We start from the raw sequence: 17749 nt of genomic DNA, 5'->3' as shown, positions 1-17749 counted from the left end.
CGGTTCTGAGTTTAAAATCCAATTTTGTTGTCAGATAAAATCGGATACCACCCAAGATGATTAAATACTGAATTAGGTGACTTTTTACGTACTTATTAGACGAGGATTTTATTGTCGGCTTTGCCTTTTACTATCAAAGTAGGCTCTGGCGTTTGACATAAAAATGAATAATCCGCTCGTGTAATAACGCAAAGTTGCACAAAGTGGATTTTGCAGTTATTTGATCATTTTCATGTTTAAATTTAGCGTATTGTTCATCATTTAGTAATGAACAAAATCTGTTCTGAAAATATGACAGATTAAGTCCTCGTTTATACCCTATTAGGCCGCTAATAGACGGGACGCATCCGACGCGTCCGCGTCCCGAATGTGATCTACAATCTGTCAAATTGACATCTTTTAGGTCACTTTCGGCACGCGCTAGACGATGCGCCTGCCTGGACGCAGAGTTGCTTCGAGCAAGTCTTTTACTCGAAATTGTAAATTTTATAAGAAGCAATATAATACAAAATATCGCGGGATCGCGATATACGATCGATTATGCGACGCTGCAGTCTAGATACCGTGTCGTGTACACGCCGAAAAGACAAGGTTACTCAATCGCGGTATATTCGCTTCAGAAAAGACGTAGCTTCGTACAAGTAACCTTGGTATTGCTCGTAAATCTGGCTCGGTGCTCGTAGTGCGGTAAACTTCAGTTTTAGTTAAATTTTGTAAGCATGAAACATAAATAATTTTTTAAATTATCAAATACGATCCCACAACCATTAACAGAATTAATTCCCCAAGAAGCAGGACCATAGCGAAACAGCTTATATACTTTAACAACGGTATTTGTAAGTCAATCAAAAGCGCGGCGACTGATCGTGTTAATCAAGGTGATTACTTTCTTAGCAAACACCTTTATGTGAATGAGAGATCGTTAACAAGGCGAGTCTTTAGACAGGTGGGCTTTGGGCTTTGGTAATTGGGATACAGTCTGTTCTCGAGTTACGCGGTTCTCGACTTACGCGGATTCGGAGATACGCGGTTTTCAAAATTTGACAGTAGATTGGGTTTATTACATCGATTTAAATTCCTGAGATGTACAACCACACGAATAAATATGTAAATTACACATTTGTATAACTTACGCTTTTTATTTCGTTTGTTGCAATTTATGTTGTTTGAATACGCTTGCATTGCATTCATATTAATGAAAAAAGAAATTTTTTGAATATTATATGATACATGTATACAAGAGCTCGATCTCTTAACTCCTAGTATAAACTATGTGTCAAGCAATATTCGAGATACGCGGAAATTCGAGATACGCGGATTTCTCTGGTCCCCATTATCCGCGTAACTCGGGAACAGACTGTACATATTTTGATTGAAAAAAAAAATATTACGATACCCTTGTAACTATGAAACGGTTACAAAAGAGCCTTAGCACAATGACGAAAATAACTTATACCGGCATGCAATAAACCAAAAACATTACTCATCCCGATTGTTAAGACATTCTTTAAATTTTCGAATGAAATCAGTCCGATTTGTTCGGGATGAACCCACCTCGTCTGTTGATCCATCTTGATCGTAATAACCTTTATGAGGCTTTCTTAGGTGGGGAGAAAAAGGGAATGTTAACAAATGCTGCATGTCTAGTTCTGAATCAGTTGTTCAGTGTATGTAAAATGCGTGTACGTTGCACGAGCGTTTCTTTCCAGTTATTACACCCTCGGTGAATCGATTTAGAAGTTTACAATTCGTCACTAATTCAAAAATCAGTTCCCCATCTTTCGTTGATCATTTGTTTCATGCATAATGAAGATCGCATCGTTGGAAAACTATTTTACTTTGTTGACAACAATCATAATAATGAGCCATGTCACAATAACGAGTGGTAAGTTGTGGTTATTTAGCGTTGATTTTTGCAATAGTTTCGATTTCATTAAGACACCACCCTTCAAAACCAACCTTTATTGTTTTTCAATAAAATTACCGTAGAAGTCTTTGGGTACCTATGGTCTTCATCTAGGCTTAACTGTTAGCTTCAAAATGGAAGTGTTGCAATTTATCAAATTTCCTGAAATTTGTAATTGTATATCAATCATTCGCTTCCCCGCCCTGTTTCATTACGCATCGTACTAATAACATATAGATGTTTCTTGAAAAACGTATTCCGGGCTCAAGCTCTGAAGGCCATTACGAAGACTACGCCGCGGAGCTTTCTAAAATGAAATGAGGGTAGTGTAGGGAAAAATGCAGTATTGCAAACAATCATTTGTGCTTTTTGGCCGAGGCAAAATATGTATAACTGTTAGTTATAGTTTATGTTTAGTTAACAAAAGTTACCAAATGATTTGTTACAACATGAGCGTTAAAATTCGAAACCTAAAAAGGTTCATCCATCGCTTGAAAGCAAATCTTCATTGTGCTTACTTTATTTTACAAAGAGCTTGAATCACCATCAACAAAACTGGTGCATTCAACCATTCACCATTTCTCTCTCTTCCGGGTATATGCGATTGGGCAACGCATCCACATCTGTTAACATAGGGATTTTTACCTTCACTCGATTTTGAGAGATATAGCCTAAGCAGGGATGAATGAAGTCGAAGGATCAAACCAAATGTGCTTATAGAAGCTTTCTCTCTGTATGCTGTTAATACTTGGAGCAAGGTGTAAATGGTTCATGAAATAATTCTATAAATAGTCGCCTTGCGTATGTCTACAACAAGTTTCTTATATTGAAAGCATCGCACAAAGTTCAATCCTCGGATCCTTTAGATGGGTACGGTACATCAGTTATAGCTAACCGTTGCTTTCTCATTTTCTGCAGACTATGGTTCTGCAGAGTATTTGAGATGCAGAAAAGTTTAGAACTATTGCTTTTTTCTTGCCGTTTTGCGCGCAAACCAGAATAAACGAATACACTTTAGTTTACTTGCAATGATGATAAAAAATGAGTATATATAACACAAATCTGAACCCTGCGAGCTGTGTGAATAGTATCCAAAGTCAGGATGGTCCAAATAGTTAACTCAATAAATTAGGAATATAAAATAAACATATGAAGATAAGGCTCTCTTTTACTTTTATTTTGTATTTTTAGCTTTACTTAAGCGATGCTACCAATGCCGTTCCCGAAGCGAACTCGGGAGTTGCAAAGACCCATTCTTATTTAATGCAACTCAGGTAGAAAACGAACGTGGTGTTTCCGCCGTTCCTTGTGCATCCGGTTGGTGCGGTAAAGTCATCGAGGGAATGGGTTCTTTCAGAGAAGATGGTGAGTGGATTCCATTTTGTCTTAGGACGCTATTTTAACACATTTGATTTGGTTGATATAAATTTCATTTCTAGACTACGATATGGCTACCCAGCGAATGTGTGTGCAAAGAGGACCTTCGGATTCGGAAGATCGTTGCGCATATACTGTGTACAATCACAAGAAGGTGTACATGTGTTTTTGTCAAGGAGATCTCTGTAATGGTTCCGACAGGCTTCACGGCGGACGCAAATGGATAACATTAACTAACGCATCGCTAATCTCTCTAGTGCTCTTGAGGTGGCTAGTGTAAAGAAAAAGGTTTAATACAAGATTTCAATCAGCTGTTGGTAGGACCTAACGTTCACTATCGGTTAGGAGTGTATGGGATTCCTCAGATTCCATTTATGATGAAAGTGTATTTATGATGAAAGTATCTAGTATCGTAATTATTGACTCAGATATGTTATTCCCATTCCGTCCTAAATCATTCCAAATGGTTTGATAGCTCTATTCATGATGCAATACATAATAATAGTTTTAAAATTGTTGGTGAATTGACGGATGTTTTTCGATGTTTTATATTTATTGAAAATCGTTCTTGTAATCGCAATAAAAACTTTAATATGAAATTTGGTTTCTGCATCTACTTGTACTATTGTTTAAATTGCATATTGTTTTTACATAATGATTGCGAAAGAGGGTTTTCAATTCTTGTTGATAGGTTAAACCTTCGATTAAAGGTTTCGCATACTTTCGTAAAAGTAAAACAATTGTTTGCATTCAATATTTTCAGTTTGACACTTTCAAATTTTGTTATTTTTGAAATCAAAAAACAATGCTACTTTTTTAGATTACCTTAAGTCAACAGATGGAATGGAATATTATCACATGATGACTACATATTAAAGAAGTTTGTGCCCCAATTTTTAGAAGAATCCCTTCCAGAATTGTTTTATTTTTATTTTTCATCATTTCATTTCATAAAATCAGCATAAGGTCTGGATTCGGATAAAATCCGAACAGACCTGCTTAGCACAATTACAAATTTACTAATCAAGTATAACTTATCCACTATAGAAACCATTTTACAAAAGAAATATATGTTGGATAGTACACACATATATGATACACAAAGCACACTATACACAAAATATATTTCATTTCATATATAGAACATACGCTTTAGGTAAAAAATGTAAGAAATGACGGTTCATTCAAATTTATCCAATTAAGTGCTAAAGATAAATTGTAGCAGAAAAAAATATAACGTCAGGTCGAATATAATTTTTTGTAAAAAAATCCTGTGAAATATATATGAGATACATAAGATCAACATCCACATTCTATGTATGAAATGTAATACGTAGCGTAATGTAACCCTAACGTTTACGGATCCATACGCCCTGTCCTGTACAAAAGGTTTGACTACCAACGTAGGTAAAGGGAAAGGCCTAGTTTGAACAATAGATAGAACAAGCACACCCGGGTATTTCATTCATTATGTATTGACCAAGATGGATTTGTTTGTGTTTGAAATCGACTTCTTACTTAATGTAAGTACTATTCTAGTAGTCTTAGCACTTCACAAGCAAACCAACTCTTGAAAAATAGTAAAAACCAAATTCTTCCGTTCTTTTCATATCACAGAAATCATTTACGTTAAAAAATTCATGAATTTTGGACTTCTAGATACGGAAATATTGATTTTATAAAGTTGCAAAATATTGTCTTGTCATACTTAACGTGGCTACCATATGCGATCAATAAAATTAGGCCAAATTGTACAATTTTGAATATTTCGTTGGTCACGAAACGTTTGATACAATATTGACTAATGTAATCGAAAAATGTTTTAATATAATTTTTATGTAGTTTACAAAAACCTTCAATACCTTCTGCCTAATGTTGTACCTTATGAGTCTTTTGGTGACAATAATTCATATGAATCATTCACCTAACATTCATTCAGATGGATTCATTAATCTTTAGGGATTCCAATCTTAAAACGTTCTTGAATCTATCGAAACCCGAATGAATCTTCATGAATCCTTCATGGATCTTTCACTAACCTCCATGATAGTTTCATTGGCGTGGATCATGCGCATTACATTTCTTGGGATTAATGAATCTCTCGTTAACGTATTCAACCTCTAAAACGCACAGAAACATTCAGATTCATGAATCTGAATCTGAATTACACAACTCCAACTCTGCCAGACCTCTTCGATTTTCACGATTTTCACTGCATATATTGGTAAATTAGCTAGCTGCCGATAATTTGGTGGTAAAACCTGCTAAATTTGCTTAAAAAACACACAAACTCACAGTACAACATAGCAGAGCAGAGCACTTAGATGCAATCGGGTTTAAAATGCATAATCCCAAACTAATGTGTAGGTACAATACATTACAATACAAAAATGTAAATATCCTTTTCAAAAAGTTTAATGATCTCAACAGTTCGATTTGGCATGCATTGATTAGAGTTGACTATCGAAGATAATTGAAAGTTTGTCCATCGTTTCGGAATTGGCCGCACTAGCTCGAATAGCGTTGCATACCATGTCCCTTTTAATAAATACAGCTAACTTAATATTCCAAAACAATTGTGGCCTAACTTAGGATTTTCCAATCGAAGAAATTTAGCATTTCCCTTCATCTATTGAATGTTTGCTAATGGCAATGCATGGCATAAACTAGTGGTTGGACAATAAATTGTCCTTTCAAAATTTATAGTTTCTTATGCTTTTTTGTGTAAGTCGATACTTACATGCTCGAAAAATTTTACTAACTTTATGTAACTTATGGACTTTTGATTATAACTCAAAACAATCTATTCTTTGACTTGTAATTTTATTAGTTTTTCAAAGATTCAAAGGAAGTCTAGGCGACTTTAATGAACTTAAAGTTGTGTCAAATAGAAAACTGTAATTTATCAAATATTTTTACAGTTTTTGTCAGCCCTAATAGAGATCTTACAAAAGAATTAAGAACGATTTGAATCTATCGACAAAAAGCATATACTTTATTTTTGGCATCCCGACAGTTCTAGCTCAAAGTTACACAATTTATACTGTTACTAGCTCCAATTATAATTTTTACTTTCGTCTAAATCAGGATTTTACCACTAAGAGTTGTTTTTACAAAAAATCATCAATTTCTTTATTTGTTTAAGCAAAGCTTGCAAATAGGGGGTGCCCATGGCGCAGCGGAATCTCGAGTCTGGCACCCCTCCGGTATTACGAACGGCTGACCACCGATCTATAATATACCGTCTTTCGGTCACACAAACTCTCTTCAGGCGAAAAAAGTTTGCAAATTGTTATCAAAAGATTATTTAGAGTGAGCTAATTTACAATATTTTCATTGAAAATCACGAAAATCAATGTGGTCTGATAGCAATTGGAGTATAGAATGTAAAATAAAAATCAAATTTAATAACATCTACATCTGAAAATTCCTTCTTTGAGCAAGATTGTTATAGTCCATTTTGTTTACTCATCATCGGATGAGTGGGATTTCAAACGAGCCGTAATCATTCCACGTTTCTGTGCAGACGCGCCTGTCGGGGAGTTTGATCTCGTCAAATTAGTTGAAGCCTTATTCGTCGAACTTCTTGATGAGCTTTCGGTTCCTACTCCGGTAGTGGACGTTGTAGCAGTGGCTGATGTGCTTCCTGTAGCCCTTGTCATGATCGATGTGTTTTGACCGCGATGGTATTTGGATTTGTGTGTGGATAGAGACCACTTAGTTTTGAATCTGGCCTCACAGAGTAAGCAAGTGAACGAGTCTTGTGAGTTGCTATGCTTTGCCTGACGATGGCGTTTCATTGCATTCATTGAGCAGAATGAACGACGACACTCGGGGCACTTGTACGGTTTTTCCTCGCCAGTTACGTCCAGTCGATTTACGCTTACTGCAATTAAAGAGAAGTATGGGGGATTATGGTTATATCATAAAAAAGCTATTTTGACAAATAAAGGTGCAAAACATTTAAATGGTTATATAAACGATAAGCAGGAAACAAAACCCCATATCCACTAATTTCAAATTTAATTGTTAGTTACTCAATTACATAGAATATTACAACAAACGGCAACGATTTAGTTTCTCCATTCTTTTAACAGATACGTTTGTTTCATGACACCAATAAATTGCTAGTTTCGTATTGTACGTAAGCGTAATGTATGAATGTCACACGCCGCTCAATTATTTAATTATTATATATATTTATATAAATTATGTCATTATTATATATATATTTTACAATCCCTTTTATCAAAGGTGTAGATTACACAATTTTCTTAAATTATAGTTCAAACTGCTGAAACTTAAATTACTTTATTCTCTATTTAAAATAAACCCTTTAAAGTTGCGGCCGCACTATGAAAATTAATTATTACTGATTATAATTCGTTGACCGCTAAAATTTAGATTTACATAACGATCATATAAGCCATATTGTTATGAAATAGCATTACAATATTACAAAGTGTGTACATTTTTCCAAGAAAACTAACTTGAAAATACATTGGAGCTGCACTGCAACGAGCCATCGACGTTTTTTGGAACGGTCAGATGCCAAAAACATCTCTTTTCTACCAAAGCTTTGAAAACATCTTTTAATGCCAGACCGTGTTTTTATTCACTGTAGTCATTATTTTACCGCCGAATTTAGTTTACCGTTTTCGTAGAAATATTTGACACCAGATAAAAATTACTTTGGAAAAGCGCTCCAATAGATTACAGCGTTTTACAGATCAACTACAAGATCCAACAATATTCTTTGTAAAACACACTTTCATTCACATCAGCAACAAAATTGAAGTACTGACATCAACGGCGTTATCAATAAGCATAAATCCATAACTGGAGACGGGAGAGCGTAACTGATCATTACCAAGGTACTGGTCAATGAAATGAATTTTCTCTGTTACTACTTCAAAATTCAAAATTTGCTGATGTGAAAGAAAGTGTGATTTAGAAAGAATGCTGCTGGATCTTGTAGTTTATCTGTAAAACTCTATATTTCGGGAGTTCGAAAAGAATAATTTTACTACCCATGGATGATCCTTAATCAAATGAATTAATAAATATGGCATATACTGAGTGAATTTCCTATAGAACTGACAAGTCACGCGTTTAACTTATCAAAGTATATCACGAGCATTACCTGATTTCATCATGTGAACAGTAGTGCTAGTATTTTGGACCAACTTTTTATACCAATCACTTACATGTTCGCGACCATGTTTTTAATTCGATTAGCTCTCTTGATTTGCTAGCCGCAGCAAACATACTAATACTACAGTGATCGATATACCATTTGCTAGGGTTGATTGATATACTACATGCTTTACCATGCTTCTTTTGATATCAATGTTTTTAATAACTATCTTCAGAAGTCTTCTAACACCCTCTGATTTGTTTCCACTGCGGTTACTGCTGTGGCTGTTTGGTCTCGTGTGCCATTCGCACATGCTCCCGCAAGCTGTACTTGTTCTTGAATTGCTTGTTGCAGTGATCGCACTGTTTTGGCTCGAGACGGCTATGCTGCGTGCGCATATGGCGCCAAAGATTACCCGACGTAATAACCATCTGACAAATTTTACATCTTGTCCACTTATTATTGATAACAATATCTAAAAGTAGACAGAAGCAGATAAATTGTACGTTTAGACAGAGGCAAATACGAGAAAATGCAAAACAGATAACAGTCAGAATAAAAAACTACAGCAATATTGTCACTGTTATATTGTTACAATTCGATGTCAAAATGTTCTGTCACTACGGAAATAAAATAAAATCATAAAAGTTGAAACTGGACATCAACAGTGACTGTGAAAATATCGAGCCACACGAGAGCGAAAGGATTTGCGCACCGGTAGCTGTTAGGCCTATCAAACAAATAAGTTTTCAAAATCAGAACCTTATGACTTTGATAGTTACCCTAAGCTCACTTAATATTATACAAAGTGATTTACACCAATTAAATACGGCAACCGATTGCTACAACACAATATTTTAGACATTCACTAGAGTCCCAAGCATTTTTGGCCCATAAAATTCGCACCTTTCTACATTCTCGGAACAAACTCTTATCTAATTGTGATATTTTCAATTTTGCCAATCCCTAGACTGGCCTCAATTAGCTTTTGAACATACTAGGCATTTACTCATTTTCTTCCTAGGTACATATCAATATGTCTTGTGTTGAGCAGAGTTTAAAAAAATATTGCTCGTTAGCGGATGAATAAAAACCTTCAATCATTCTTTTGCTAGATGAGGCGGTGTATTGTTTTTTTTTTTATATAGGCGATGATTTTTCCGTTACATCTGAACTTCATCGTCAAATGGTGCTTCGCATTTATACGAGTGTTCATGGTTTGGTTTGCAACGCAAAATAAATGTTCTCGTTCAATCTACTCGTTCTATGCTGTGATATTGTTGAAAGATTGGCATCCACCGGCCAGCTAATGTATATCTTTTACATGCTTCAGCTTCATATGGCGTTTTAGATTGGCAGTGCGGGACAAGATGGCTCCACATATATTGCACTTCGTGAGGCCTTTGTGAATGTGCTGATGCATCGTTAGTGACTTCCAGGCAGCGAATCGTTTGTCGCAGTCTTTGCACTTGTACTTTTTCGCTTTAATCTTTTGCTCAAACACTTCTGCAAGAGAGAAGAGAGAAAATGTAATAAAAGGTGCTCTTGTGTTTGCTTGTCATAGAACACTAAACATGTTACATTCTGTGATGTTGCAAGGTTCTGAGAAGGCGGTCTGCTTTTAATACAACATTTTTGTACTGAAGTAGGAAATGTTCTTTCAGACTGTTTGCAACTTTTGATTTTGTTTTACCATATCGTTTTGTTCGGTACTACATCTATTCAATATGTTTGTATAGGCACTTGGAAAACTTGAGTGAGTATTTGAGCATAAGAGAAAAGCAATGGATTTAGTTTAGAATATATAGCCCACTTTGCACAGGATTTGAGAACGACTGCTAACCACCTAAAGAACGGAGCCAGATTCGTATAGTTAAAGGTTGCCAATTTGGATGAAATTGTTTAGTTTGATAAAAAAAAACCGAAAAGTGCTAATGCCCAGTGCGCATCAAACTGCAACCCAAAGGATTATCCTAACTATTTGCAGTGTGATAAGACCGGTGACAAAAAATGTTCAGATCACACGGCGTAGTTAGCAAGGACATCATATTGTTTTATTCGTAAATGTTTCTGGCCTGCACTCGGTATGTGGGCTAACAATATTTCTCAGCCAGATTTTGCAGTTCTTGTTAAAAAAAAATTAAAGGAAATATAAATATGATTCAGTCGGTCTGCTGTATAAAACAATTGAAAATTAAAGAGCCAAGATAAAACAATTTAAAATACATGTACTTGGGAACAAGAGTTCAAATTACTGGCAAACTATGAATCCTGTATGACACAATAGTGCATACTAATAAGACAAAAGCACAATAACAAGTACAACTCATCAAAGCTTTTCGGTTGCGAAGCCGGTTCAAATCACGTCGAATACATCATTTTGTAATCCCTTTATTCTCTTATATTAAATAAGTAACACATCTTCACAGAGCCAATGTAACAAAGTAGATTAATACTACCATCCATGTGTTTTAATCTGACTTCATGTTCTTAAAATTGAACCTTGCGTCCAGCTTCAGCGTAACTTGGTGGATTTTATTTAGGTGGATGCGCATATCGTAACTGCGCGAGAAAGAACGTAAGCAAACCGGACACTTAGTTTTCCCTGAATGCAGATCCTTATGCAGTGTCAGTGACATCGGGTGCTTGAAGCCCTTCCAACAAATACTGCACCGGAAACGTAGCTCTGTGTCTGCAAGTTAAGAGATACAGAGAAGAGAAAGGGAGATAGATAGATAAAGAGAGATAGAAAGAAGAGAGAGAGAGAGAGAGAGAGAGAAAGAGAGGGATATAGATGTGAGAAAAGCATGTCATTACACAAACTGATGAATGTTTAGCCTTCTCATGTAACATCTTTGAGTGTATACCAACACCTAATATATGACAACAAATTTGAATTTTAACTACAGAAGTAACACAATTTACTTGCTGCATCAAAAAACTTGAACTGAATCAATTGAATGTTACAGTCAGCTTTCTGTTTTCTTCATTTGCATTCACGCTCGAAATGATGCACAAATATTTCAGGCCTGAAGCGAAACAATTTTTTTTCCACAACACACTTTTGTTAAATTGCAATGTACACTGACAGTTTTAAGGTGCTATGAAAAACGGCCCACGAGCGCTTTGCCAGCTGCTCGACGGCATGGCCCATCCCTCCTTTGTACGAGACGACTGTCTTTGCCCGTACGCAAGGGAAATACAGTTTAGTAAGCCCTTCATGGACACGGTCATTATGCCAACAAAGAAGAAGAAGCTGCTGTTTGAATGAAAGTAAAACATAATTTCTCATTTTACAAAATTCAGGGTCCATAAACGACAAACCAAAACAAAGTCCCAATTCTCTTTCTCTCCGCGGTATAAAGGACAAATAGCAGACATTCCAGACAAGCTTCTATACGATAAATCCACACGCTTTAGCCAGTCGAAACACCATATATAAAAAAAACAACCAGGACACACAAAAAGCATCAGCTACAAGAGAGCTTGCATTACCAAACGAATACTTAAATCTAAAATTAGAATATCTTGAAATGAACCAGAATACATTATTGCCGCTGATTCGAAATTGATCCAAGTGCACTGAGATCCGCGACGTTGGATGTAATCCAAAACGAGACGGGAATTATTCCTTACGAGAGAACCGACTAGGTGACCTCGCCGTTGTGCAACGATTTAAATAAGTTGGTTTAAATCGTTGCACAACGGCGAGGTCACCTAGACGGTGCGATGTTATGTGTTGTCGATGTTATTTGTATTTGACCACAAACATCTGAAAATTATCCACCCTGTTGTGGGCGGTCAGTGTTATCGATGTTATTCGCATTTGATCTCAAAAATTTTAAAATTACGCAGTGATATCGTCATAGACAGTCATGAAGGATACAGGAGACATTGTTGTGGAAAACTGGGATGGTAACAAAGCGAAAGCTAAGTTGCAAATGAACAAAGATGACGTGAAGTGACAGTTAATGGTTGTGAATTATTATAACAAGAGAACTGCTTAGTGCCTACACCACATCGATATTGTGCCTGAATGCCACCATTTAGTAATGTAAAAACAAAAGCAGAAGATTTTTTAAAAAATACTCATGTTTGGGTGGTAAGCTCTGATTAATCAACACTGGATGCTTATTTTCTTAGGTGTCAAAAACAAATATCCCACATTTGAAAAAAGGCAACTACGTTGAGGGCTACGACGACATAAAGCACGTCTTATAGGTTTTACTGTATCCGGCCATACGATAAGCTTCGCTGCGATAAGCTGCATAAAACATCGTTGAGGGACATCATCGTTGAAATGATCTTTCGTTAGCTTCGAGAAACGAACAAGTGGCCTCCAATCCGAAAAATCGCTAATTTCGTTTAAAGATCCCTCGGAATCGGCCCTTGAGCGCCGGGGCTCGCCACCTCGACGGCGTGGGTTCGAATCCCAACCGAGACCGGACCCTCCCCTGTACGAGAGGACTTTCCACGTACTCAAAGGGACTCAAAGTGTTGTAAGCCCTAAAGGGGCAGGCAAGACCAAAACACGGTCGTTACGCCAAAAAGAAGGAGATACGCGTTGAATGGGTATAAGATGACACACTCTGCCAAACACAATTGTGGTTGTTATAATCATAAAAATTTAAGAAAATCATGAACGAATGTTCCATACGGATTAACGTGATCTAACCAATCTTCTTCTTGGCGTAACGATCTCTTGGTCATGCCTGACCCGTTAAGGGCTTGCGAGACTTGTTTCCCTATTGTACGTGGATAGTCTGTCCTCTCGTACAGGGGAGGGTCCGGTCTCGATTGGGATTGGGCCGATTTTCTAACCGGCACTACCGCTCGGCCAACCAATAAAAAAAAATTAACCCTTTAAACTCGAGCGGCGTTATTTTTCTTATCTGTGATGTATTAATGAATAAACTACCCAATTTTAAAATTTCTACGCTACTTTGTTTGAAACAGTTTATGCGCGCGCGTGTAACAGGTTTACCAAATTTGGTGAATATCACCTCGAGCGCAAAGGGTTAAAAATAGGATACCATATCCTAGCGACAATTTGATTTTATGTTCATTAAGTTTCTTGTAGATGAGGGAGGTCATGCAGCAGCTATAGCGCGAGTAAACAGCACGCCATAAGTGTGGGATCGAATCTCGAGTCTTGCACTCTTCGGTATTACGAACGGCTGACCACCGTTTCATAATATTACCGTCTTTCGGTCAAAGTAACTCTCAAAGACAGGCCTATTCCGACAACGGGATGTTGTGTCATTTTTTATGGCATACGCATTGTTTTGCGAAGTGATTTTTTTGACGAAGTGGAAATCATGTTACCGAACAATGCACCAGTCAACAAGAACAAAAACATGATTGTGCCGATTAATTGTGTAAACCGTGTAATATTCATATATTATTAAAGTTTTTAGATATACCAAAGTAAAGTCAGAAAAAAACTACCTGATCTGAACATTTTCACATTATTTGTATTATAGTGCCTTGCAACTAGAATAATTTAACAGCTATCAAAAACGCAATTAAAAAAGTTAATACAGTTTTTATAAAACGATTTCATTGAATGTATAGAATTTAAGAGTTCATCATAGGTGCAAATTGATATCATCATCGGGAAAATTCAAAAGGTGCCATGATGAAACCCAAGATTTAAAGAGTCTTGGCCAAGCTAAGCCGGTATGGCTAATGTCTTAAGTGTATCATTTGTATACCTTTGCATATTTTAAAGTATATTGTTGAGTAGATATAGCCTGGCAACAAAATGAACACTATTTCGAGCTAATGCCTTCTAAAACCAAAATGCAATGAAAACATTGACCAAAAATGGCATATAAAAATATGCAATGAATAATCAAAATGAATACATCAGCATGCCACCTTATACATTTAACCAAAGTTCATGTATTTACCTTTTAAAATGTTCGACTTGGTTTGTTCATCAGTAGATTCTTGGAAGATTCGGCCTAAGGATAAAAAATAAAAAAAGAAGAGTAATGTAAACGAATTCATATAATGAGTTATTACAAATACAATACATTGCAAATGCATTTGATGCAAATGAATAAAGATAATCACAAAATTCTCATCGATGCATATATGTGATTATCATTATTTGACACTAATCGATGCAATTGAACCAATTTTTACTTATTTCTTATATTATTACTTATTACTTATATCTATAATTCTACTGTCTACAACTGTATACCCCCCAAATTTACTTCACCAACGACGATCAATATCTAATAGATAAATATACCCGCGGTTAGTCAACGTTTGTGAATAAAATTGTTATTTGGTAAGCTGGACTCACCTCGGGTACAATGTGATGTGCACAAAAAGGCATCTATACATTGACAATTTCACATGGACGCATTCAACACATTCAGAAGAGAACTAATGTGTATACTATTGGCTGGTGCACTCGCAAGTGTCCACCCGTAAGCAAAACTGATGGACATTCCAACAGGATTTTTGATCTTGCTAGTAAGAAAATTTATCTTATGAGAAAGTGGTTAACATGATTGTTCTTGTTCGATTTAAGATGCTCAATCGTAGCGGTGCACCGGCAGCATTGCCAGCATTGTACCGCGTAAAGTAGATTTAGAACGAAATTGTGTAGGTAAAAATTACAATACTAGAACTAAACAAATAATTATGTGATTAATTTTAAAAATTCATGTCTGCACAGTGCACAGTTTGCTCAGGTGGACGAGACGCCACTGTTTAATATAAATTAACCAAAACCAATTATAAATGTTGACAATTCAATTTTTCTGTAACATGTGGATATGTCAACAAAATTCACAAGAAAATGTGGCGGTTAAATGAATGAAACATAAAGCCCATTACATCACGATTATGGAGACAAGGTTCTTGTAATACTTTCGGTTAAATTGCAATAATGCAATTTTTTATAATACTTTCGTTTTTATAACACGTATAATTAAGTGTAAAAGACGTGTATTATCCACGTACATAAAGGGTAACAGTCGAATAGGCCCTTAAAGGGCAGGCATGACCCAGACCAGGCAGACGGTGACTACGCCAAGAAAGAGAAGAAGCCCAATAGCTTTTGGGCAGCTTCTTTCAAGATGTTTTATTTTTTATGAAACATTAAAAATTAAATAAATGCATATATTTATGTTAGCATCTTGAACTTACTCATATCCATGTCTGCTCCTTCTATTTCTATGTGATCCTGGGCCATATCTTCATCATCTTCATCCTTATCTTCCGAGACCAGTTCATAGCCTTCTGGTTAAAAAACAATGAGAAATTGAGAAAGGGGTGCGAAAGAAATCAAAAGAAAACCATGAATTAATACATACCTTGTATAAAAGTGTTATTCCCGCTACTAGTGCCGGTAATTGGCTCGCCAAGACTTATAAATTCCGGAATTTCCATTTTCATTCCTGAAGTATTTTGCTGGCCTGATTCAGCGTATGTTTCTACTGTAAAGACAATCCGACAAAAAATTAAGCCTTCAATTAAGATTTAACAGTGACTTTTGCGTACCTTGTTCTTGGTCGGCTCGCTGATCATCCTTTGTGGTGGTGATGGTATAGGTTTCTGACTCAAATTTTTCGAAAATTTCACCATCGTTAGATTGGCTTGAGCCAGTAGCCGTTACAGTCACAGTTGCCGTAGCCGGTATACTCGATGACGCCTGAGATGCAATAATCTGCTGTACCTTGATCTTTTTTTTTCTTGGCTGCACTACGTGGTCGACTACTTCTTGCAATGTAGTTGCCTGTGGAGCTTGTTGCGAGGCTTGGGTCTGTAACGAAGACGATTGTTGTGTTCCTTGCTGCGATGATGTGTGCTGGACTTGATGGATCTGTGCATGTACTTGTTGCTGTTGCTGCTGCTGCTGCTGCTGCTGTGCTGACTGTGGTTGTACAGAAGGTTGCTGGGGTGCTTGCATCTGTATTTTAGTCAGTGTTGGCTGCTGCTGCGTTATTGGAACAGTTATGGTAGCCGTTGCAGTCGTCAGAGCCGGCATCTCGGAAGGAGCAGGTTTGATGATAGCTTTACCTATGACTGGTGTTGTCTGAATTTGGGACTGCACGAGCTTCGGTTGATGGACGATAGTGTTTGATGGTATAGTAAGAAACACTGAGTCAGCCGAGGTGATTGTGGTTGATTTTTCAAGTACTGGTGGAGTATGTATCAGTTGAGTGATGCTGGAAGTTCCTGATCCAGCAGGTCGCGTTTCACTAGCACTATCCGTCAAACCTCGTATCGAGAGCAACTCTGCAGTGTGTAAGAAGGAGGGTAGCTGTTCCTGGGCCACACTTACCTCACCTTGGTACATAAACTCTACCAGCGACATAAGATCCGTGTAGCGCACATTTTTGAATATGATTACAGGATGTTGGCAAGGGTTTTCTTTGAACACCTCTTTAAAATACGGACTGCAAGCCGACAACAGAATCTTGTGGGCGCGAATTTTTCTCCCTTCACAACAAAGCGTAACATCGACAAAATCCTCCTCGTAGCGTAGTGAATCAAACGCTCCCGCTATGTAAGTGCTGTAGTTATTCCAACGCAAGGAAAACTGTTGCGGGGTCATCTTTACTATGTTCGCTCTTCCGCCGTAATTCCGTAATGTTTATAAGAAACAATATCCACACTTTGTCACTTTACAATAGTTTGTATTGCTGTTTCTTCACACGAATAACAATCCTCATAGCTAAGAAGAAGTATACGTATGAATAAACTAATTCATAATAAACAACCTAATAAAAGACAAGAAGGTGAAGCATGATGAATAACATTGGAATCGACCTCACGATACACTGTGACATAAAACCTTTATGAATTTATGTGCCCAACACTTTGCTAGTTGCCCTCCATTTTGTATAGTCGTGGAATAAACCTTTTTAGTTACTTGAGACACAATTTACGATGCTCTATCAAGCTGTTAACAAATCTAGCTCCGTGATGGCTTTTCTCTACTCACTCGATTGTCAAAGAGCGTCAGTATAATATTTGACGGACTGTCATGTAGTTACAGCAAGAGTTCCAGCCAAGATATATACACACTTATATATTCAGTATTTAATCGTCTTGACTTCAGCAATCTAATATTCATGGTAAATCTTGCTGTGTGCATTATCGCTAGGCGATTTCGAGCAATCGTGCTAAAAACGTGCTAAAATGAAACAAACATCGAGCAATTTAGTATGGGAAGTAGCACGAAGTAGAACGACTGCTCGAAAACGTCCTGCATTTTTTTTACCCCCATCAAGGTTACTCCCAAGATAAATACACACTATATTATATTATATTATAAATACACACTATATTATATTATATTCAGT

General features: G+C 36.7%; 2 protein-coding genes across 2 annotated transcripts; one reads left to right on the top strand and one right to left on the bottom strand.

Annotated features, from left to right (window-relative positions):
- Nucleotides 1-1153: 1153 nt before the first annotated feature.
- LOC131290352 (protein quiver) lies at nucleotides 1154-3647 on the top strand (the record flags this gene model as incomplete). The annotated part of the gene is made up of 3 exons (XM_058319502.1): nucleotides 1154-1178; nucleotides 3098-3271; nucleotides 3346-3647. Coding segments are annotated over 3 exons (417 nt in total), but the record flags the coding sequence as incomplete, so codon positions are not given.
- Nucleotides 3648-6643: 2996 nt separating this feature from the next.
- On the bottom strand, nucleotides 6644-17008 carry LOC131291454 (longitudinals lacking protein, isoforms H/M/V). The gene is made up of 5 exons (XM_058320667.1): nucleotides 15942-17008; nucleotides 15755-15874; nucleotides 15588-15680; nucleotides 14333-14386; nucleotides 6644-7169 (listed from the first exon to the last, which is right to left on the bottom strand). Exons 1-5 carry the CDS (start codon nucleotides 16996-16998, stop codon nucleotides 6748-6750), a joined length of 1746 nt encoding a protein of 581 aa, XP_058176650.1. The 5' UTR covers nucleotides 16999-17008; the 3' UTR covers nucleotides 6644-6747.
- Between the last annotated feature and the right edge of the window lie 741 nt (nucleotides 17009-17749).

This window comes from Anopheles ziemanni, chromosome X, assembly GCF_943734765.1.
Source record: "Anopheles ziemanni chromosome X, idAnoZiCoDA_A2_x.2, whole genome shotgun sequence".
NCBI classification, from domain to species: domain Eukaryota; kingdom Metazoa; phylum Arthropoda; class Insecta; order Diptera; family Culicidae; genus Anopheles; species Anopheles ziemanni.
This window is presented reverse-complemented; position numbering and strand designations above follow the sequence as displayed.

Bases quoted from the DNA above. Each gene is read 5' to 3' on its own strand.
- LOC131291454 (XM_058320667.1), bottom strand. From the start codon at position 16,998: ATGACCCCGCAACAGTTTTCCTTGCGTTGGAATAACTACAGCACTTAC. The intron at 14,387-15,587 runs GTAAGTTCAAGA...TTTTATCCTTAG, and splicing joins AGGAGCAGACATGGATATGA to GCCGAATCTTCCAAGAATCT. The intron at 7,170-14,332 runs GTAAATACATGA...CTTTAATTGCAG, and splicing joins CAAGTCGAACATTTTAAAAG to TAAGCGTAAATCGACTGGAC.